A 17,961-nucleotide genomic window follows, 5' to 3' on the forward strand; every position below is an offset into this window, starting at 1 on the left:
CATGGACTCAACGCCTACCTCACTCGGGCCATTTCTTAAGCACTTAAATGAGAATGTGCTGGAACAAAACAAGTCACGGGATCTAGAAAACAGGCGGACTTTCTAGAAGAGCAGGAGGAAGGTTCCGTGGGACCTGTCGTCAAAGTGGTGATGGAGAAAGAGTCCCGCAGGGGAAGCAGGTGAGCAGTGGCGGGAAGGAGGGTGGAGGGAAGCGGGCACGGGATGTGCCTGGAACGCAGTGCCAGCAGGAGCTAAGCATCACTCAACGGCACCCGCCAGCAGCGGGACACGGGCTCACGATGCGAGTGAGGGCAAGGTCGAGCCTCGCCTCTCCAGTCAGCAGCCCTGCAGAGACGAGCCACCAGCAGACAGGCCATGGAGGTGGCCGCCCGGGGCAGCGCCGGAGGCGGCCTCAGGAGCTGCAGTCGCCTGAACGTCGGACCAAGCGTGTGCTGCCATCTCGAGTCTCGCGCACGCGCACCTCCGCCCTGGTGGGCAGCCGCGCTCACCTGATTCCTCCTGTTCTCCAGCAGCGAGGTTTCGTAGAGCTGGGCGTTGTGAAGGACGATGCCACAGAAAGCCAGGTAGGCAGCAAAGTCCTGCAACACAGGCGGCAGAACCGTTGGCCCGACCCAGACCGCCACCCCAGGGCCGCAGCGGGGTCAGCACCACCAGCCCGGCTGCAGGAGGCACCCGCGGCCAGCGAGGGGTGCGCAGCTGGTAGGAGCCAGCGCACTCGGGTCTCCTCCGCTCAGAGGAGCGCAGGGCCTGGGAAGGCGGCCTCACACAAGACCAGCCGCCATCTGCTCTGTCAGCACCCCACGGGCCCTGCACGGCGCTGAGACGGCCTCTGCCGAGACAGTGGGCAGCGTGCACAGGACGGTGGCAGCAGGCGCAGGGCGCCTGCCCGCCCAGAGGACAGCAGCAGCACAACAGTCGGACGCAGCTTCGAGGTGCGCACGGCACTCCCAATGGGCTCTGTGAAACGTGGGTCCCTACAGCACCCTCACCTGCCGGGGTTAGTGACCAGTCCGTGTGCATCTTGAGATGACCGGCTTTACCCACACTGTGGACGCACTGTGCCAAGATGTGACAGAGGCTACAAGTGTGCACTCACTCAAGAGGGCTTTGCCTTGAAGGACGTACACACTACACCGGAATCGAAAGCCAACCCAGACTCTGCTTTCCCATGAGCTGCTATCAGGTGTCACCTGCAGAAAGGAGGCCAGGTGTGCTGTGCTCTGAAGCACGAGGACATACGGCCTCATGCATGGAGTCGAGAGATTCTCCCGTCCTGTCCGAATGTCTTTCAAATTCAAAAGCTCCTATGAATCTTCAGAGGAGCAGGTAAACAGCAACCTTCTTGGAGGAGGGAGGCACTGGCTACGATCCGCATAGTCAAGTGTCCCACAGGAGGACTGATACAGCCTCCTGCAGGGTGAAGGTAAGAACGGGTTTGAGACATGCTGGAGGGGACAGCATGTCACCATGGCCTGGGGAACAGGGCCTTCAGAGCAGATGAGGTGGGCCATGAAGTAGCCGCCAGCCCACACCACACAGCCTGGCCTGGCACCTGGCACTCAGAGGTGTGTGTGCAAAGCTCGTAAAGGACTGGTGCACCAGAGAGCAGCTCCCGCTGGCCCACCCTGGAGGCCAAACCTGGGGTGGCCCTGGGGGTTCACTCAGGGTGAGCCTCTGCAGCAGTGAGCAAGGGTCAGCCAGGCCATGAAGGCACGTGGGACAGGCCTTAAGGGCCCCAGAGACACTTGGCCCAGGAAGGACAACTGCAATTCTGCAGACTTAACGGCTCCGCTCCTCCGGGGCCAGACCCACACTTCAGGGAGCAAAGACAGCTCTCAGCACTCGGGGTGCTGCCTACGGCCGTGCGGGGCCTCCCCAGGGCTGGCTGTGAGTCTGCATGTGGTAGAGGCCTCTGAGCAGGCAGCGTGGACACAGTACCTTCTCGTCCTTCTCCGTGAAAGTCCCGCCACTGGTCGACTTCTTGTTGATGGCCTGGGCCACACCAACGACCTGGCAAAAGACAGAGAGCAACAGGGTTTTCAAGACTTAGTTCACGAGCAAGAATCCCCCAGAGTGCACGTGCTGAGAAAGAACAAGCCGCAGAGCAGAGCAGGCCCAAGGTCCAGATGAGCCCCGTGGCCACGGCTTGCACCTTCCTGATGACGCACTGCACTGCAAGACTCTGGCCCCCTGCAGACCGAACAAACTGAGTGCTATGACAGCTGAAGTATTTTCCACAACCATCTCTATGCTTAAAATAAATAAACAAAAGTGAACATTTTATGTTGGCTTTAATATTTCAAAAGGGCAAACCATTCTTTTACTAAAAATGAAACAGAACCCAGGGCCCAATCACAGAAAGAGTGCATGAGGATTAGTGGGGAACAAAGAATTCCTAATGCAGGGAGAGGTCCACATTTTGGAAACTTCAATCCTCGAAAATTATTTGACCTTCAACAGAATTATTTTAGGGAAAAAAGACTACTGAAAAGTCAAAACACAAATTAATAGTCGAGTCTAATCTCAAACAGATCAGAAGGCCCTAAAAGGCAAATAGGATTGAAGGACAGCAAGAAACAGGCCTGAGACTTGGCCAGAGTCCAAGAGGGCTGAGTAGGATAGCACGGAAGCTCAGCTATCAGCCAGAGCTGACGGCAGCCAGTGCTGGGCAAACAGCGAGGGTGAACAGAGAAGGAAGGGCCGCCACCCTCCTGCTCAGTCCTCCAGTGAGTGTCCTAGAGGAAGGAAGCCCACCTCCTGCTCAGTCCTCCAGTGAGTGTCCTAGAGGAAGGAAGCCCACCTCCTGCTCAGTCCTCCAGTGAGTGTCCTAGAGGAAGGAAGCCCACCTCCTGCTCAGTCCTGCAGTGAGTGTCCTAGAGGAAGGCACCTCACCTCCTGCTCAGTCCTCCAGTGAGTGTCCTAGAGGAAGGCACCTCACCTCCTGCTCAGTCCTCCAGTGAGTATCCTAGAGGAAGGCACCTCACCTCCTGCTCAGTCCTCCAGTGAGTGTCCTAGAGGAAGGCCCCTCACCTCCTGCTCAGTCCTCCAGTGAGTGTCCTAGAGGAAGGCACCTCTCCTCCTGCTCAGTCCTCCAGTGAGTGTCCTAGAGGAAGGCGCCTCACCTACTGCTCAGTCCTGCAGTGAGTGTCCTAGAGGAAGGCCCCTCACCTCCTGCTCAGTCCTCCAGTGAGTGTCCTAGAGGAAGGCCCCTCACCTCCTGCTCAGTCCTCCAGTGAGTGTCCTAGAGGAAGGCCCCTCACCTCCTGCACAGTCCTCCAGTGAGTGTCCTAGAGGAAGGCCCCTCACTTCCTGCTCAGTCCTCCAGTGAGTGTCCTACAGGAAGGCACCTCACCTCCTGCTCAGTCCTCCAGTGAGTGTCCTAGAGGAAGGCACCTCACCTCCTGCTCAGTCCTCCAGTGAGTGTCCTACAGGAAGGCACCTCACCTCCTGCTCAGGCCTCCGGTGAGTGTCCTAGAGGAAGGCACCTCACCTCCTGCTCAGTCCTCCAGTGAGTGTCCTAGAGGAAGGCCCCTCACCTCCTGCTCAGTCCTCCGGTGAGTGTCCTAGAGGAAGGCACCTCACCTCCTGCTCAGTCCTCCAGTGAGTGTCCTAGAGGAAGGCCCCTCACCTCCTGCTCAGTCCTGCAGTGAGTGTCCTAGAGGAAGGCCCCTCACCTCCTGCACAGTCCTCCAGTGAGTGTCCTAGAGGAAGGCCCCTCACTTCCTGCTCAGTCCTCCAGTGAGTGTCCTAGAGGAAGGCGCCTCACCTACTGCTCAGTCCTGCAGTGAGTGTCCTAGAGGAAGGCCCCTCACCTCCTGCTCAGTCCTCCAGTGAGTGTCCTAGAGGAAGGCCCCTCACCTCCTGCACAGTCCTCCAGTGAGTGTCCTAGAGGAAGGCCCCTCACTTCCTGCTCAGTCCTCCAGTGAGTGTCCTACAGGAAGGCACCTCACCTCCTGCTCAGTCCTCCAGTGAGTGTCCTAGAGGAAGGCACCTCACCTCCTGCTCAGTCCTCCAGTGAGTGTCCTAGAGGAAGTCACCCCACCTCCTGCTCAGTCCTCCAGTGAGTGTCCTAGAGGAAGGCACCTCACCTCCTGCTCATTCCTCCAGTGAGTATCCTAGAGGAAGGCACCTCACCTCCTGCTCAGTCCTCCAGTGAGTGTCCTAGAGGAAGGCCCCTCACCTCCTGCTCAGTACTCCAGTGAGTGTCCTAGAGGAAGACACCTCACCTCCTGCTCAGTCCTCCAGTGAGTGTCCTAGAGGAAGGCCCCTCACCTCCTGCTCAGTCCTACAGTGAGTGTCCTAGAGGAAGGAAGCCCACCTCCTGCACAGTCCTCCAGTGAGTGTCCTAGAGGAAGGCACATCACCTCCTGCTCAGTCCTACAGTGAGTGTCCTAGAGGAAGGAAGCCCACCTCCTGCACAGTCCTCCAGTGAGTGTCCTAGAGGAAGGCACCTCACCTCCTGCTCATTCCTCCAGTGAGTATCCTAGAGGAAGGCACCTCACCTCCTGCTCAGTCCTCCAGTGAGTGTCCTAGAGGAAGGCCCCTCACCTCCTGCTCAGTCCTACAGTGAGTGTCCTAGAGGAAGGAAGCCCACCTCCTGCACAGTCCTCCAGTGAGTGTCCTAGAGGAAGGCACATCACCTCCTGCTCAGGCCTCCAGTGAGTGTCCTAGAGGAAGGCCCCTCACCTCCTGCTCAGTCCTCCAGTGAGTGTCCTAGAGGAAGGCCCCTCACCTCCTGCTCAGTCCTACAGTGAGTGTCCTAGAGGAAGGAAGCCCACCTCCTGCACAGTCCTCCAGTGAGTGTCCTAGAGGAAGTCCCCTCACCTCCTGCTCAGTCCTCCAGTGAGTGTCCTAGAGGAAGGCACCTCACCTCCTGCTCAGTCCTCTAGTGAGTGTCCTAGAGGAAGGCACCTCACCTCCTGCTCAGTCCTCCAGTGAGTGTCCTACAGGAAGATTCCTCACCTCCTGCTCAGTCCTCCAGTGAGTGTCCTAGAGGAAGGAAGCCCACCTCCTGCTCAGTCCTCCAGTGAGTGTCCTACAGGAAGGCACCTCACCTCCTGCTCAGTCCTCCAGTGAGTATCCTACAGGAAGATTCCTCACCTCCTGCTCAGTCCTCCAGTGAGTGTCCTAGTGGAAGTCCCCTCACCTCCTGCTCAGTCCTCCAGTGAGTGTCCTAGAGGAAGTCACCCCACCTCCTGCTCAGTCCTCCAGTGAGTGTCCTAGAGGAAGTCCCCTCACCTCCTGCTCAGTCCTCCAGTGAGTGTCCTAGAGGAAGTCCCCTCACCTCCTGCTCAGTCCTCCAGTGAGTGTCCTAGAGGAAGGCACCTCACCTCCTGCTCAGGCCTCCAGTGAGTGTCCTAGAGGAAGTCCCCTCACCTCCTGCTCATTCCTCCAGTGAGTGTCCTAGAGGAAGGCTCCTCACCTCCTGCTCATTCCTCCAGTGAGTGTCCTAGAGGAAGGCACCTCACCTCCTGCTCAGTCCTCCAGTGAGTGTCCTAGAGGAAGGAAGCCCACCTCCTGCTCAGTCCTCCAGTGAGTGTCCTAGAGGAAGGCACCTCACCTCCTGCTCAGTCCTCTAGTGAGTATCCTATAGGAAGATTCCTCACCTCCTGCTCATTCCTCCAGTGAGTGTCCTAGAGGAAGGCACCTCACCTCCTGCTCAGTCCTCCAGTGAGTGTCCTAGAGGAAGACACCTCACCTCCTGTTCCGTCCTCCAGTGAGTGTCCTAGAGGAAGGCACCTCACCTCCTGCTCAGTCCTCCAGTGAGTGTCCTAGAGGAAGTCACTGATTTTCAGTCCATGGTAAATTGAAACACTAGGGATTTTTGGACAAGGTTCTACCATTAATTTTTATATAATCCGATATCTTAAAATTTGTTGGATATTATGTAGAGGGTTCGGTAAAGGGAAGACATAGTGGGTAATGAAAGTGACCTAATTTTGCTGCTATGTGTTGTGCTTATGTGAATACATAACAATGAATCCCACCATTATAATGTATGAATAAAAAGAAAAAAATTGTTGGATTTAAAAAGAAAGAAATGTAGATTCTTAAATATGACATTTAATCTAAAGAACTGTACAGAATTTCAGGTCTTATATGAATGCAGACGTTCGTCCATGTACGTATAAGAGTAGCAATTTAATTGACAAACTTCTTGACCAGTTAAGAATGCAGTAAAGCAGAATTTATTTAAGTAGGTAAAGCTTGTCCAAGGATCTGATGTGGAGCTGTGGGACATCACACAGAGATGTTAATATGCCTATCTGCTGCTGGTTCTAGATCCCTGTGTTCCTGTTCAGACCCTGCAAAGCTCAGAGTCACACTGGGAAATGACGTATGAAGTCTGAACCGGGTCACTCCAACAAGCCAGTGCTCGCCCTGAATGGCTGTCCTGAAGGTACAATGAAGATAAACCTCTGCTGGCAAAATGGCACTCTTGTGGACAAGCCTCCTGCTGGCACAGAGCAGGGTGAGTCGACCTCAGGTGCCCAGTGGCCGTTCACTCAGGCTGCAGGACGGGGCGCTGACCCACGCCGTCCCCTGTCAGGGCCAGTCTTATCTGCTCCTGAGGAAGGCCCATCCTGGGGGAGGCGTGATGGTACGTCCTCCTGTGAGACAGGCCTGCAGAGGGGCAGGGGAAGGGGCGAGGGGCCACCGTCACCTCAGACCACACAAACGACGCCCAGGACCCTCTGCTTCTCCAACACAAAGCCACCACAAGTGTGTCGGCGGGGAAGGACAAAAGGGACAGCTTACAGGTGTCCACAAGCACAGAAGTCAATCTTGAAGACCAAAAGAGGCCAACTGACCGTCCCCCGCCAAACTCGGCTTGCTTCTGCAGCGTGTCTGGGTGTTTGAAGAGAGTGGACAGGTCATGTGGAGAGCTGTGGGTTACTCTCGCTGGCTTCACCTGTCAAAGCCATCAGCCCTGGGGCAGCAGGCAGAGCCAGGGGCCCCGGACCTTCCACCCACCCCAGGGAGCAAGCACTGTGGCGGCTCCTCCTGGGGAGCTCTGAGCTCCCAACCTGGGAGCTGACCACCAGGCCTGGCCGATGCTTTTCTACCCTCCTGTAGACACTTACCTTCTGAGCAAGAGCCACCTCTTCAAATTGAAAAAGACTTAAAAGCAGTATATTCCTTGCTTCATTAAAAAAAAAAATCTGTCTTTTCTGGCCAGCACTCTACATATTTCAGTGATTCAACAACATCTTGTTCAAAATAAGATACTTCAGGGAAAATAATCACTTATTTTCTCACAAATATTGTAAAACGAGAAGAAACGATCATGAAGCTTAGATCTAGAAAACATTGGGATGACATCTCATATTCCTGCCTTATTTGTGACTTTTGACAGATATAAAATGGCTTTGATTGATCAAAGTTTTTATCTCATATAAATCTCATTAAAAATAGCTGATATTCTTGAATCTTTTGAATTTTTTTAAAGGAAGATATAAATAGCTAGATTTTTAGTTTAAATGCTGGGTTATCATATTGCCAAAATTCATCATAAATCCTCCTTTGTAACTTCTATGTTATATTTGCATCAAAGAATTTCAAGAATATCATCCATTATGATAACACAAAAATAAGGACTGGAGAGGAAGTGGTGAAGGGACACAGCGGAGCTGGCAGTCCCACCATGACTCAGGACCCTGGCCGGGATGACCTTCAGGAGAGCGGAGCGAGAGCCACGCGCAGGCGGACTGCGCTGCGGGTGTGCGCGGCCTGAGGCTGCGCAGGGCTCCAGGTGTCCCCGGACACCTGCGCACTGCAGCCACACCCCAGCATGCCTGCTGGGCTTCCCTTCCTTCCTCTCTCTGGAGACGTGACTCTCACCGGATGCCATCTCACACTGAGCTGTGCCAATCTGGGAGAGCAGAGGACGGGGACAGGAGGCGGTGGGCAGCGGAAGGAGCCGAGGGGACCTCCCTGACAGGAGTCACCAAGCCCCCCGGGAGGTCGCCCAGGGCGTCCAGCCCACGAGTGGCGTGGTGAGAGTGGACGATGGCGGAAACCAGAGAGGACTCCAGGCTCTGCACCAGCTGTCATGAGCAACGTAGACGGGGCAGGAGGCCTGGCAGCAGGGCCAGGGAGGAGGCTCAGGGTCCGCAGGCCACCCAGACCTGCAGCAGACCCCAGCTGCGGCGGACCTGAGAGCCGGCAGCGGCGAGGTCGAGCAGGGTCACACACTCAGTAATCAGGTTTAAGTCCTGCCCACAGAGTGGCTAGTGCCGCAGGCCCACAAGCACACTCCGCCAAGGGCGAGGAGCCAGGGCTCTCGAGCACACACTGCGGGAGGGAGGGCCACAGGGACCGCCACCTGGAGGGGTGGCACACCGGGACGCTGACCTTCATCTACACGGGACCCAGCGCGTCCCGGGCCTGACACACCCCCACGGAGACAAGTCCACACGGATCCGTGCGCAGACAGGTAGCAGGTTTTCCAGAACTCGAGAATGACCGAAAACGCCCCACTGTCCACCAACCAGGGGATGGACAAACAGCTGCCTCAGGAGGATGCCCTGCTGCCCCGCCTGCCACCCACGCGGAGTCTCCAGCAAGCCGGCAGACACCGAGGCCCAAGCCACATGGCCCATGCACAGGGCACGCTCTAAACAGCAAGCAGTCTCCAAAGCAGACCAGGAGGCGGCTGCGTGGAGGTGGATAGGCGCAGCTCTGGGGCGGCAGGAAGGAGGGGTTTCTCCACTGTGTCTCATCCACCCATTTCATCAGCAGCACTTAAGGAGGGGGGCACCTTGTATCTGAGTCCTGCCTGGACGCAGCTGGACTTGCTGCTGATAGCTGACTTAATATCCTCCCGGGCAGCCGGCGGGTCAAGAGGAAGATGGGCCCTGAGGACATTTCTAAGCAAGGAGCTGCCCTCACTCACCCGAGTAATGGGGCCAAACCTTCTCCTGGGCTGCCCTGGACCCTGCTGTTGGAGAGATCGTTCTTGCTGCCCAGAAAGAGAAGCCGAGCCACCGCAGGGTTGGGCTAAATCCTTTCACCAGCACAAAGGTCTCTTCGGGGCCAAGTCTTTAGACTAAAAGCTGCACGTGGTCTTCTAGAGTGTACAAAATCAGTTGCTGGCCCATACCCAGGGCCAGCAGATAGGACTGGATACACTTAAGTTCAGATGCACAACAAACAGGCTTTCGGCTTGGCGGTACCCGTGGTCCTGCGCGGGCACACGTCCCTACCCTCCCCGCCTGGCAACCTCCTAACAGTTCCACCACTGGTCCACATACGGCCTTCCAAGTTTATTCACTCATGTCGCGGCTGCAGGAATCTTTAGTAACCTGTGCAGGAGCTTCCCTCTTGAGAAACGGCGGCAACACGCGGTGTGGGACACTTGGACCACTGAGCAGCACCTGCCACAGGACCTTACTAACCATGGGCGACCACAGGCCAGGGCACCAGCTCATTAGAAAAGAGCCCGGGTTCCACGGGACGGACGGACGTAGACTCTGCACTTGAGCAGGGTCTCCAGGCGATTCCTGGCCTCTGCAACCACAGAGGCACTGACTCCAAAGGTGGTGTGCTCAGGGAATTCCCAGGGCAGGGACACGCACCGAGGGGCAGGGCTGTGGGCCTCACCCCTCACAGGGCCGTGCAAGGCACCCCGAAGGAAAAGGCGGAACCAAAGGGAAAAATGCCATGGAAAAGCCAGCACGTCCAGCATAGAGGGGACAGAGAAGTCAGAGCCCAGCACTGGTGGGGTCGGGGATATCGGAGCCCAGTACAGATGGGGACAGACACCCTGGACGTGCCACACGTCAAGTCAGTGACCCTGACGTGTGAGGTGCCTCTGTGGATCATGCACTGGATGCACACGGGCCACGTGCAGCTCCAGCTGCACCCGCCGGGCCCCTGGCCTGGCTGCTGGGTGCTGAGGTCGCACACTGCCCTGCCTCACCAGCACGCGTCCCTCGGGCCGGGTCTGGGGAAGACTGAAAGTCAAAGTCTGGAGCGCACTTACTTCCTGCCAAACGTGCGCAGCTTCTGCACTGTGAGTCGGAGGCCTGTGGTCAGGGGTGGCTGGTGGACTGCACGCCCCAGGACAGGCGTGGGCCCGGTGTGGGACACTGTAGTGCCAGGAGCTCTAGGAAGATTGACATTGGGAGGGGGCACTGGGACCTCTGTGGGCCCCGGGGCTCCAGGGAGCAGCCTGCTGACCCGCGTGCTTCCAGGACACAGGGCTCCTCAGCCCTGGCTGTGCACACCAGTGTCCAGACCCCACCCTAGGACCTGGTCCACTGGTGTTAATGGGGAAGTCGCATGTCCACCTGCCTGGGATCAGGGCCGCGGGACAGCTGTAGCATCACCTGGGTGTATCTGGAGGCTGCTTCCAGGAGGAAGAGCCCTGGAATCCGGTCTGCCTGGGGAAGACCCTCCCCCCCGTGAGGGCGGCACCTCCAACCCACCTGGGGCCCAGAACAGCAGAGGAAGAGCCCGTGCTGTCCTGCAGCCGGGACCCTCAGGCTCTGGGGACGGGGCCTGGACTCTCACCAGCAGCCCCGGTCCTCAGGGCTAAGCACACAAGCAGATCACGCTGCCCACCGCTGGCTCTCCAGCCTGAAGACGGGGCACCCTGGGCGTCTCAGCCTGACCACAAGAACAGTCCCGTGACAGGTCCCCTCCTGCATGCTAGAGGCACCGGACTCCGTTTCTCCTGAGCACCTGACTAACAGTGAGCCCTCTTCAGGATCCCGGGAGGCTGCAGTGTGCAGGCCGGGCTGGGAGCGACAGCTTAGGACTGAGGGCGTATGAACTTCTTTTTTCAAGTAGATATAAAATGAAGAGGCCTCTGAGTATTGACAGAATCCAAAGCTTTGAATTAGGTGAAATAGAAACTAATTCACACTGAAATTTACACAATGGGAATTAGCTACAATATCTGTTTTTTCAAAATCTCAATTTGAATCCAAAGATCAACTAAAAATCATTACAACTTGAATGATCATTATGAGGAAATAACTCATTCTAATCCCAGCTTAATGACGTATTCCACGGTAGAATAAGGTGCTCGGGAGAGGGCAGCAGGAGAGGGCATGCACAAGGCCATAGCGAGGCTCTGTCAGGACTCAGCCTGGTGACCGCGGTCTCCATGAGAAACATGGAGCGGGACACCCAGGGCTTTGTATGCACATGCCTGTCACTGTCATGTGAGTCACGTGTGTGCAAAGTAAAAACAAATTCAGAGAGAGAAGTCTTTCCAAATGTCCTTTTATAAAATGAGAAATGGTCTTACCTCCTCCCTGTGATTTTTAATTGGCATACAAAGGATACTTTGTGTCTTGTAGCCTGTGATTTGGTCAACTTCGGCATTGAACCGGGGATCCTAGGAAGGAAAAAGAAATTAAATTTGATGACTGACCTGTACAAAGACTGATGGGATTTTGCTAATTTATTAGATCAGAGAAATCCAGCCGTGGACTTGGCTGCTGCAGGGAGTAACGACATTATCATCACAGCAGGCTGAAAATCTCATAAACACTGCCATTACCTGACAAAGATGAATTCAAGGGCTTTTTAGCATCTAGTGTGTATAAGAAACCAACAAGAACAAAATTTAAAACAAAGACTTTAAAAAAGAAAGGAAATTAAAAATATTATTTAGATAGCCTCACAATCCAGGAAAAAGGGGCAGCTGTGACACAACCTGCTGTCCCCACCCGTCACCTGTGTGACAACCTGCTGTCCCCGCCCATCACCTGTGTGACACAACCTGCTGTCCCCGCCCGTCACCTGTGTGACAACCCGCTGTCCCCGCCTGTCACCTGCGTGACAACCTGCTGTCCCTGCCCGTCACCTGTGTGATAACCCGCTGTCCCTGCCCGTCACCTGTGTGACAACCCGCTGTCCCCGCCCATCACCTGTGTGACAACCCGCTGTCCCCGCCCATCACCTGTGTGACACAACCTGCTGTCCCCGCCCGTCACCTGTGTGACAACCCGCTGTCCTTGCCCGTCACCTGTGTGACAACCCACCGTCCCCGCCCGTCACCTGTGTGACAACCTGCCGTCCCCGCCCATCACCTGTGTGACAACCCGCCGTCCCCGCCCGTCACCTCTGTGACAACCTGCCATCCCCGCCTGTCACCTCTGTGACACAACCTGCCGTCCCCGCCCGTCACCTGTGTGACACAACCTGCCGTCCCCGCCCATCACCTGTGTGACACAACCTGCCGTCCCCACCCATCACCTGTGTGACAACCCACCGTCCCCGCCCGTCACCTGTGTGACATAACCTGCCGCTCCCGCCCGTCACCTCTGTGACACAACCTGCTGTCCCCGCCCGTCACCTCTGTGACACAACCTGCCGCCCCCGCCCGTCACCTGTGTGACAACCTGGCGTCCCCGCCCATCACCTGTGTGACAACCCGCCGTCCCCGCCCGTCACCTCTGTGACAACCTGCCATCCCCGCCTGTCACCTCTGTGACACAACCTGCCGTCCCCGCCCGTCACCTGTGTGACACAACCTGCCGCTCCCGCCCGTCACCTCTGTGACACAACCTGCCGTCCCCGCCCGTCACCTGTGTGACACAACCTGCCGTCCCCACCCATCACCTATGTGACACAACCTGCTGTCCCCGCCCGTCACCTCTGTGACACAACCTGCTGTCCCCGCCCGTCACCTGTGTGACAACCTGCTGTCCCCGACTGTCACCTATGTGACACAACCTGCTGTCCCCGCCCGTCACCTGTGGGGCAACCCGCTGTCCCCGCCTGTCACCTGTGTGACACAACCTGCCACCCCTGCCCGTCACCTGTGTGACATAACCTGCTGCTCCCGCCCGTCACCTGTGTGACACAACCTGCTGTCCCCGCCTGTCACCTGTGTGACACAACCTGCCGTCCCTGCTGTCTCGTGGCCTGGCTTTGCTGTGCTGCCCACAGAGAGCGTGGCTCTGGAAGGCCCCTAGGACCCGCAGGCTCCAGAGCCAGCCCTGACCTCTTCTGCAGAGGCTGCTCTCGCTGGCCTTCCGGGCCTCTACCTCAAGGGCTCATGAGAATCAAACTTTCTGTATGTGCAAAAAAAAAAAAAAAAAAGTGTGGACTCGTTAGTTAAACAACTCTTCAGAGTCCCCTTCCCCTTTCACAAAGCACATGGTGCACCTCTGAGGATGACCAAGACCTCGTGGTGGTGTGAAGTGCTGCATGTGGGTCAAGGAAAGGGAGGCAGAAGTCATTCTCTCCATTAAGCTTCAGACTGGGAAGACCTAAAATTTGGCTGCAGACTCTGGGAGGGAATTCGCTGTCAGACGACACTATGGTTATCCAGTGCGATCACTTTGAGCTCATCAGGCCAAACCAGTGAAGGAAACCCACAGATACACAGGCATGGGTGAGAGTGGAACAGAAGCAGACCTGCGGAACACAGCCCCCCGCGGCCCACTCCTCAGCATGGCCCTAGAAGGGCTCCCAACTCTGCACCTGCAGTTTCTCCCAAGAACATGGCAGACCCACGCTGGGAAACCTGGTCCTCTGAGGGCCACTCCCGTTTTCTTTATCTTAATCTGAAGTCTTAATCCAGACAGAGCTGTGGATGGGGTGGGCCAATGCATGAGCATCCACCAAACAGGGTCAGAAATGAGGTCAGTTTTCCTCCGAGAGGCCACGCTAGGCTTTAGAGATAATTTCAAAAGAAAAGTTATAAAATCACAGAATATTATACACACTTCGCTTTTGCTTATTTTTCAAACATGCTCAAGATTATATTGATGAAGACACACAGAGGCCTCAGCTAAATATTTCTTATAAATTAGTTCTTATTTATCTTTAGATATTGAGACATCTTCAGATTGCACGGGGAAGGAAAGCAGGTCCTGGGACGGAGGAATGACAGAAGTGAACGATGACTGACCAAGAGCAGATCGCTTTACAAACTGATAGAATGAGGATGAGCATGCACCTTCTGCAGTCCACTGCAACCGAGACTGGAACCGTGAGACCACTTTACAAGCGGAGACGTAACCCAATCAAAGCAGCAGAGCTGGACGTGGAAATCAGAACGACACTCACAGCTTTCTGTGTCAACGGCAATCCTGATGTCACCCTTCCCCGGGGTGGGGGGACGAAACACACCCATCAAGTTCATTCTCAGTGACGTTCCAAATTCCCGGCACTGCAAGGGAGGGTTCCCCTAACAAGGAGGCCAGTGCAGAGGCAGGACACACAGGGATTTCTCACTCCTCCAGGTCCAGGGAAAAGACAGAGAAAGCGGAACATGACTACCATCGTCGTCCCTGCTGTGACCGTTCGAGATCGCAGCAGACAGGAGCAGCTGGATGTCCACTTGCCATGCCAGGCTGCACTCACTGGTACTGGGCTTGCCCTCCTAAGAAGACGGCCACCATCCTCCACAAAGCCACAGGGAGGCAGAGGGGCAGACACGTGCTCACCTGGTAGCACCCAGCTTTGTGCCTGGGCAGCTTCCTGTCCTGGAGAAAGTCAGTGCTGCCCAAGTGGACCAAGGGTTCCAAAAAGAACTTCAGAGCTCTACCCTCTGAAGTGGCTGGAATTTGTAAAGCAGAACAGAAATGCCGAGCTGAGGCTGAGAAATAATAGGGCAGGGTAGCAGAAGCATGAGTGGCTACTCCCCTTGGATACGCAGTGTCCAGCACACCATCAAGAGTCACGGTCCACGCGGAGAAACAGGAAACCACAACCACACAGAGAGACCATGAGGCAACAGAAAATGACCCCGGGACCACCAGATGTCAGACTCCACAGTCCAGGGCTTTGAAGCAGCCATGTGAGCGCATGTAAGGACTCAACCCAGAGCACTAGTGAGCACGTGGGAATCTCTGCAAAGAAAGGGAAACGAAGGAAAGAGCTGAATGGAGACTCTAGGACCAAAAACAGAGTGTGTAAAACAAAAAGTTCACTGATGAATGAGCAGACTGGAGACAGAAACGGGGTCCCGGGGCTGAAGGCAGACGGAGAGGAAGCACCTGTCCAGAGGGACCTCGCGGGACGACACGAGAAGGGTAGGGCTCGGTGCTTCAGGGGCAGGATCAAGTGCTTTGGAGTCCCAAGAGAAAGCAGCCAAAGGGTACTCAGACAGCGACAGAGAAGTCCCCAAAGCTGGTGAAGACCTTCAACGTGTTCGCCTGGTGTGAGAACAACACACAGGGAGAAGCCCGCAGGGCACATGATACAAAGGAGACTGGACACCCCTGAGAAAAACAGGCAGGAACAAAGAGGAAACCCTTTCAAAGTACTGACTGACAGAAATGCCATCAGCTGAGAACTGTGGGCAGTGAAAATGTCCTTCAAAAACACGGGTAAACGACGGCACTTTCAGATAAATGGAACCTGCGTCTGTTGGCACCAGGTACCAGACGTCCTAAGGGTTCTACAGCCTGAAGGGGCAGGGGCAGGGCCCTCGGAGGGCAGGGGTAGGAACTGGCTTGTGCAGAAATGTGAGTGCATGAGAAGGAGGGAGCCCCACCTTCCTCTGGAGAGGAGGAGGAGGAAGGGACGCACCCCAGGCTGGGCTGCAGTTGGAGGCATTGGTGTGGACTGGCCGTCATTCACACAGTGAGCAGAGACACAGGGGAGAGACACAGTGTGACTGGAGCTTCATGTCTTTTTCTAGTGTCAGCAGACACACCCACAGTGGTGAGCAGGAGCCAGGAACCACCAGCACGTCTAGGGCCGCCATCTTGGTCTCCCCACACCATTCCCTGCCCTGACGGAACCAGGTCCCCTGAAAACAAAGACCAGTTCCAGGGCTACAGAGGGAAAGAACAAGACAGGCCTCAAATGTCTGCAAGAGCCAGAAAGCGGGGAAACACCCAAAAGGAGGAGAGAACTGACGAGGACACCGGAGCCAGCAGACCTGACACAGCTGGGCTCCACAGTGGACAATGGCCATCAGAGCCCAGGTCATTAAAAGAGCCATGAGTGAGGAGATGGGTGGAGGCCCACACATGTGACTCCATGGCCAGATCCGACGTCACAGGTACCAGGTACACCTTGTACCTCTGGAGAAGACGCGCGGAGGCCCACAGAATGCCAGAGAAGAGCCAGCCGGGCCTCGTCCCGTCCGCAGAGGCACAGACTCCTTCTGCGCTGCGGGGACTGCCCCGTGAAAGGTGTGGTTCTGTATTTTGGCAACTCTCTTCCAACCAGACCCACGTCCATGCTGAAGAGATGACTCACTGGGTGCGGGGTGAGCGGAAGCCTCAGAGAGCCTTGGCATGGGGCGGAGTACCAGGAAACCCCGCCAGGCAAGCCGCGGCGTGGAACACCCGGTCTGCCCCGGCCGCTGGGGAGGAAGGCGGCCGGGCTGCAGACGACCTGGTGGCCAATGGTCTAACCTGTCACGTCCGGGTCATGAAGCCTCGGTGAGAACGCAGAGTGGGCTGGGAGCCGGGGGCTGGCGAGTGGCCGGGGAGCCCTGTACCCTGCGGCCACCTCCTCCACCTGGCTGCTTGTCGGCACAGCCTCTGGGACAGCACTGCCCCTGCAGTGGACAGCCTCCCTGAGTTCTGCGAGCCGACCCCAAGGGCCGTGGGAAGCCCCGAGCGGCAGTCAGTTGGGGGGCCGGTAGCCTGGGGATCCCACTTGGGGAGAGGCCTGGAGACAAGCAGGGTCTCCGCCAACTTCAAGGTGCGTCAGAATTGAGAATTGGTGCTGGAGAACCAAACAGGGTCTCCACATCAACATCCATGGCCCAGCTTGAGTCTATGCGCGGAGGACGTCCCTTGAAACAGCTGCCGGCGCCCTCTGAGAGGTCCCAGGAGAGCAAGACAGAGACGCTGGGGCGCCGTTCCCCACTGACAGGTGACCAAGAGGCAAGACAACGGGCACGCGGTCGAGGTCCTCGCTGAGAAGGAAGCGTGAGTCCACCTCAGTCACTCACTAGTGGGACCCTGAGGCCGGGACCTCTGGGCGGCTCAGGCTCCGCGCAGCGGAGAAGGCCAGGCACGCCTGCCCCTGGCTCCCCGAGAGCCTCTCCTGCGCCTGACACTGTCACCATCCCGTCGACAAGCTCAAAGGTCTTCTCCCTGCAGTCGGCCCTGCCACAGCCAGCACTGCCCAGCTGGTGGGCGGTGGAGGGGGCAGTGCACCCACTACCACGGACTCAGACCGAGGGGTGGATCTGGTCTGAAGCTGCTGCGATGTGTGTTATTTTATCAGTAATATAACAGCTGCATTTCCAAGTCTGTGCCATTTTATATCATTTTCTGATATGAGCTTGAAAAAGTGAACCAAATATTGATAATTTCTTACAATTGATCTGAGACCATTTCTTTGATTCTTGCCTTCAGTCTGAACACTATTCCATTTCATGGTCACTTCTTGTTTTTCCATTGCTCTAGCACAACCTTTAAAAGGTTCTATGGTCAGGTAAGTTCAAGGAATACTGCTACAAAGTGCCCTTGTACAGCTGCAGGTCAAAAGAATTAGGGCTCAGAATACTTTAGACTGTATTTTCATAATCTGACAACTCTCACGAAAGACTATGAGACTGGCCGGACTTGGTGACCCAAGATCATAATCCCATTAGCTCGGGAGACTGAGGCAGGAGGATTGTAAATTCAAGGGCAGACTCAGCAACTTAGCAAGACCCTGTCTCAAAATTAAAGAATGGAGAGGACTGGGGATGCAGCTCAGTGGCAGAGCTCCCTTGGGTTCAATCTCCAGTACCAAAAAAAAAAAAAAAAAAAAAAAACCCTCAAGATTGTATTTTGATTATTCAAGTCGTGGGTGAGGCTCAGTGACTTCCCCACAACTTGCCAGCCTGGGGCACAGTAAGTCAAGGCCACAGTCCTGTTAGATGGCAGCACCATTATTGGCCATTATGAATTGCAAAACAAAAAGATGCTGTCAAAACTTCAAAGATGGTGAACAGGTTAAATAAAATGTATGTGAGTGAAGACCCATCAGGGCTGGAGACGTGAGGACCAGGAAAAGAGTCAA

At 55.9% G+C, this 17,961-nt stretch overlaps 1 protein-coding gene across 5 annotated transcripts in view; it reads right to left on the bottom strand.

The window, feature by feature from the left end:
- Positions 1-17,961, bottom strand: part of Pde5a (phosphodiesterase 5A) — a 95,448-nt gene that overhangs the window by 61,686 nt on the left and 15,801 nt on the right. For all 5 annotated transcript variants that reach the window (XM_047566450.1, XM_047566453.1, XM_047566451.1 and 2 more), the window contains exons 3-5: positions 11,279-11,368; positions 1,960-2,031; positions 510-599 (exon numbers count right to left, since the gene is read on the bottom strand). In XM_047566450.1, coding sequence (XP_047422406.1) covers positions 510-599; positions 1,960-2,031; positions 11,279-11,368 — 252 coding nt within the window. The remainder of the gene's footprint in view (positions 1-509; positions 600-1,959; positions 2,032-11,278; positions 11,369-17,961) is intronic.

The sequence above is a fragment of the Sciurus carolinensis genome, chromosome 10 (assembly GCF_902686445.1).
Source record: "Sciurus carolinensis chromosome 10, mSciCar1.2, whole genome shotgun sequence".
In the NCBI taxonomy this organism is placed as follows: domain Eukaryota; kingdom Metazoa; phylum Chordata; class Mammalia; order Rodentia; family Sciuridae; genus Sciurus; species Sciurus carolinensis.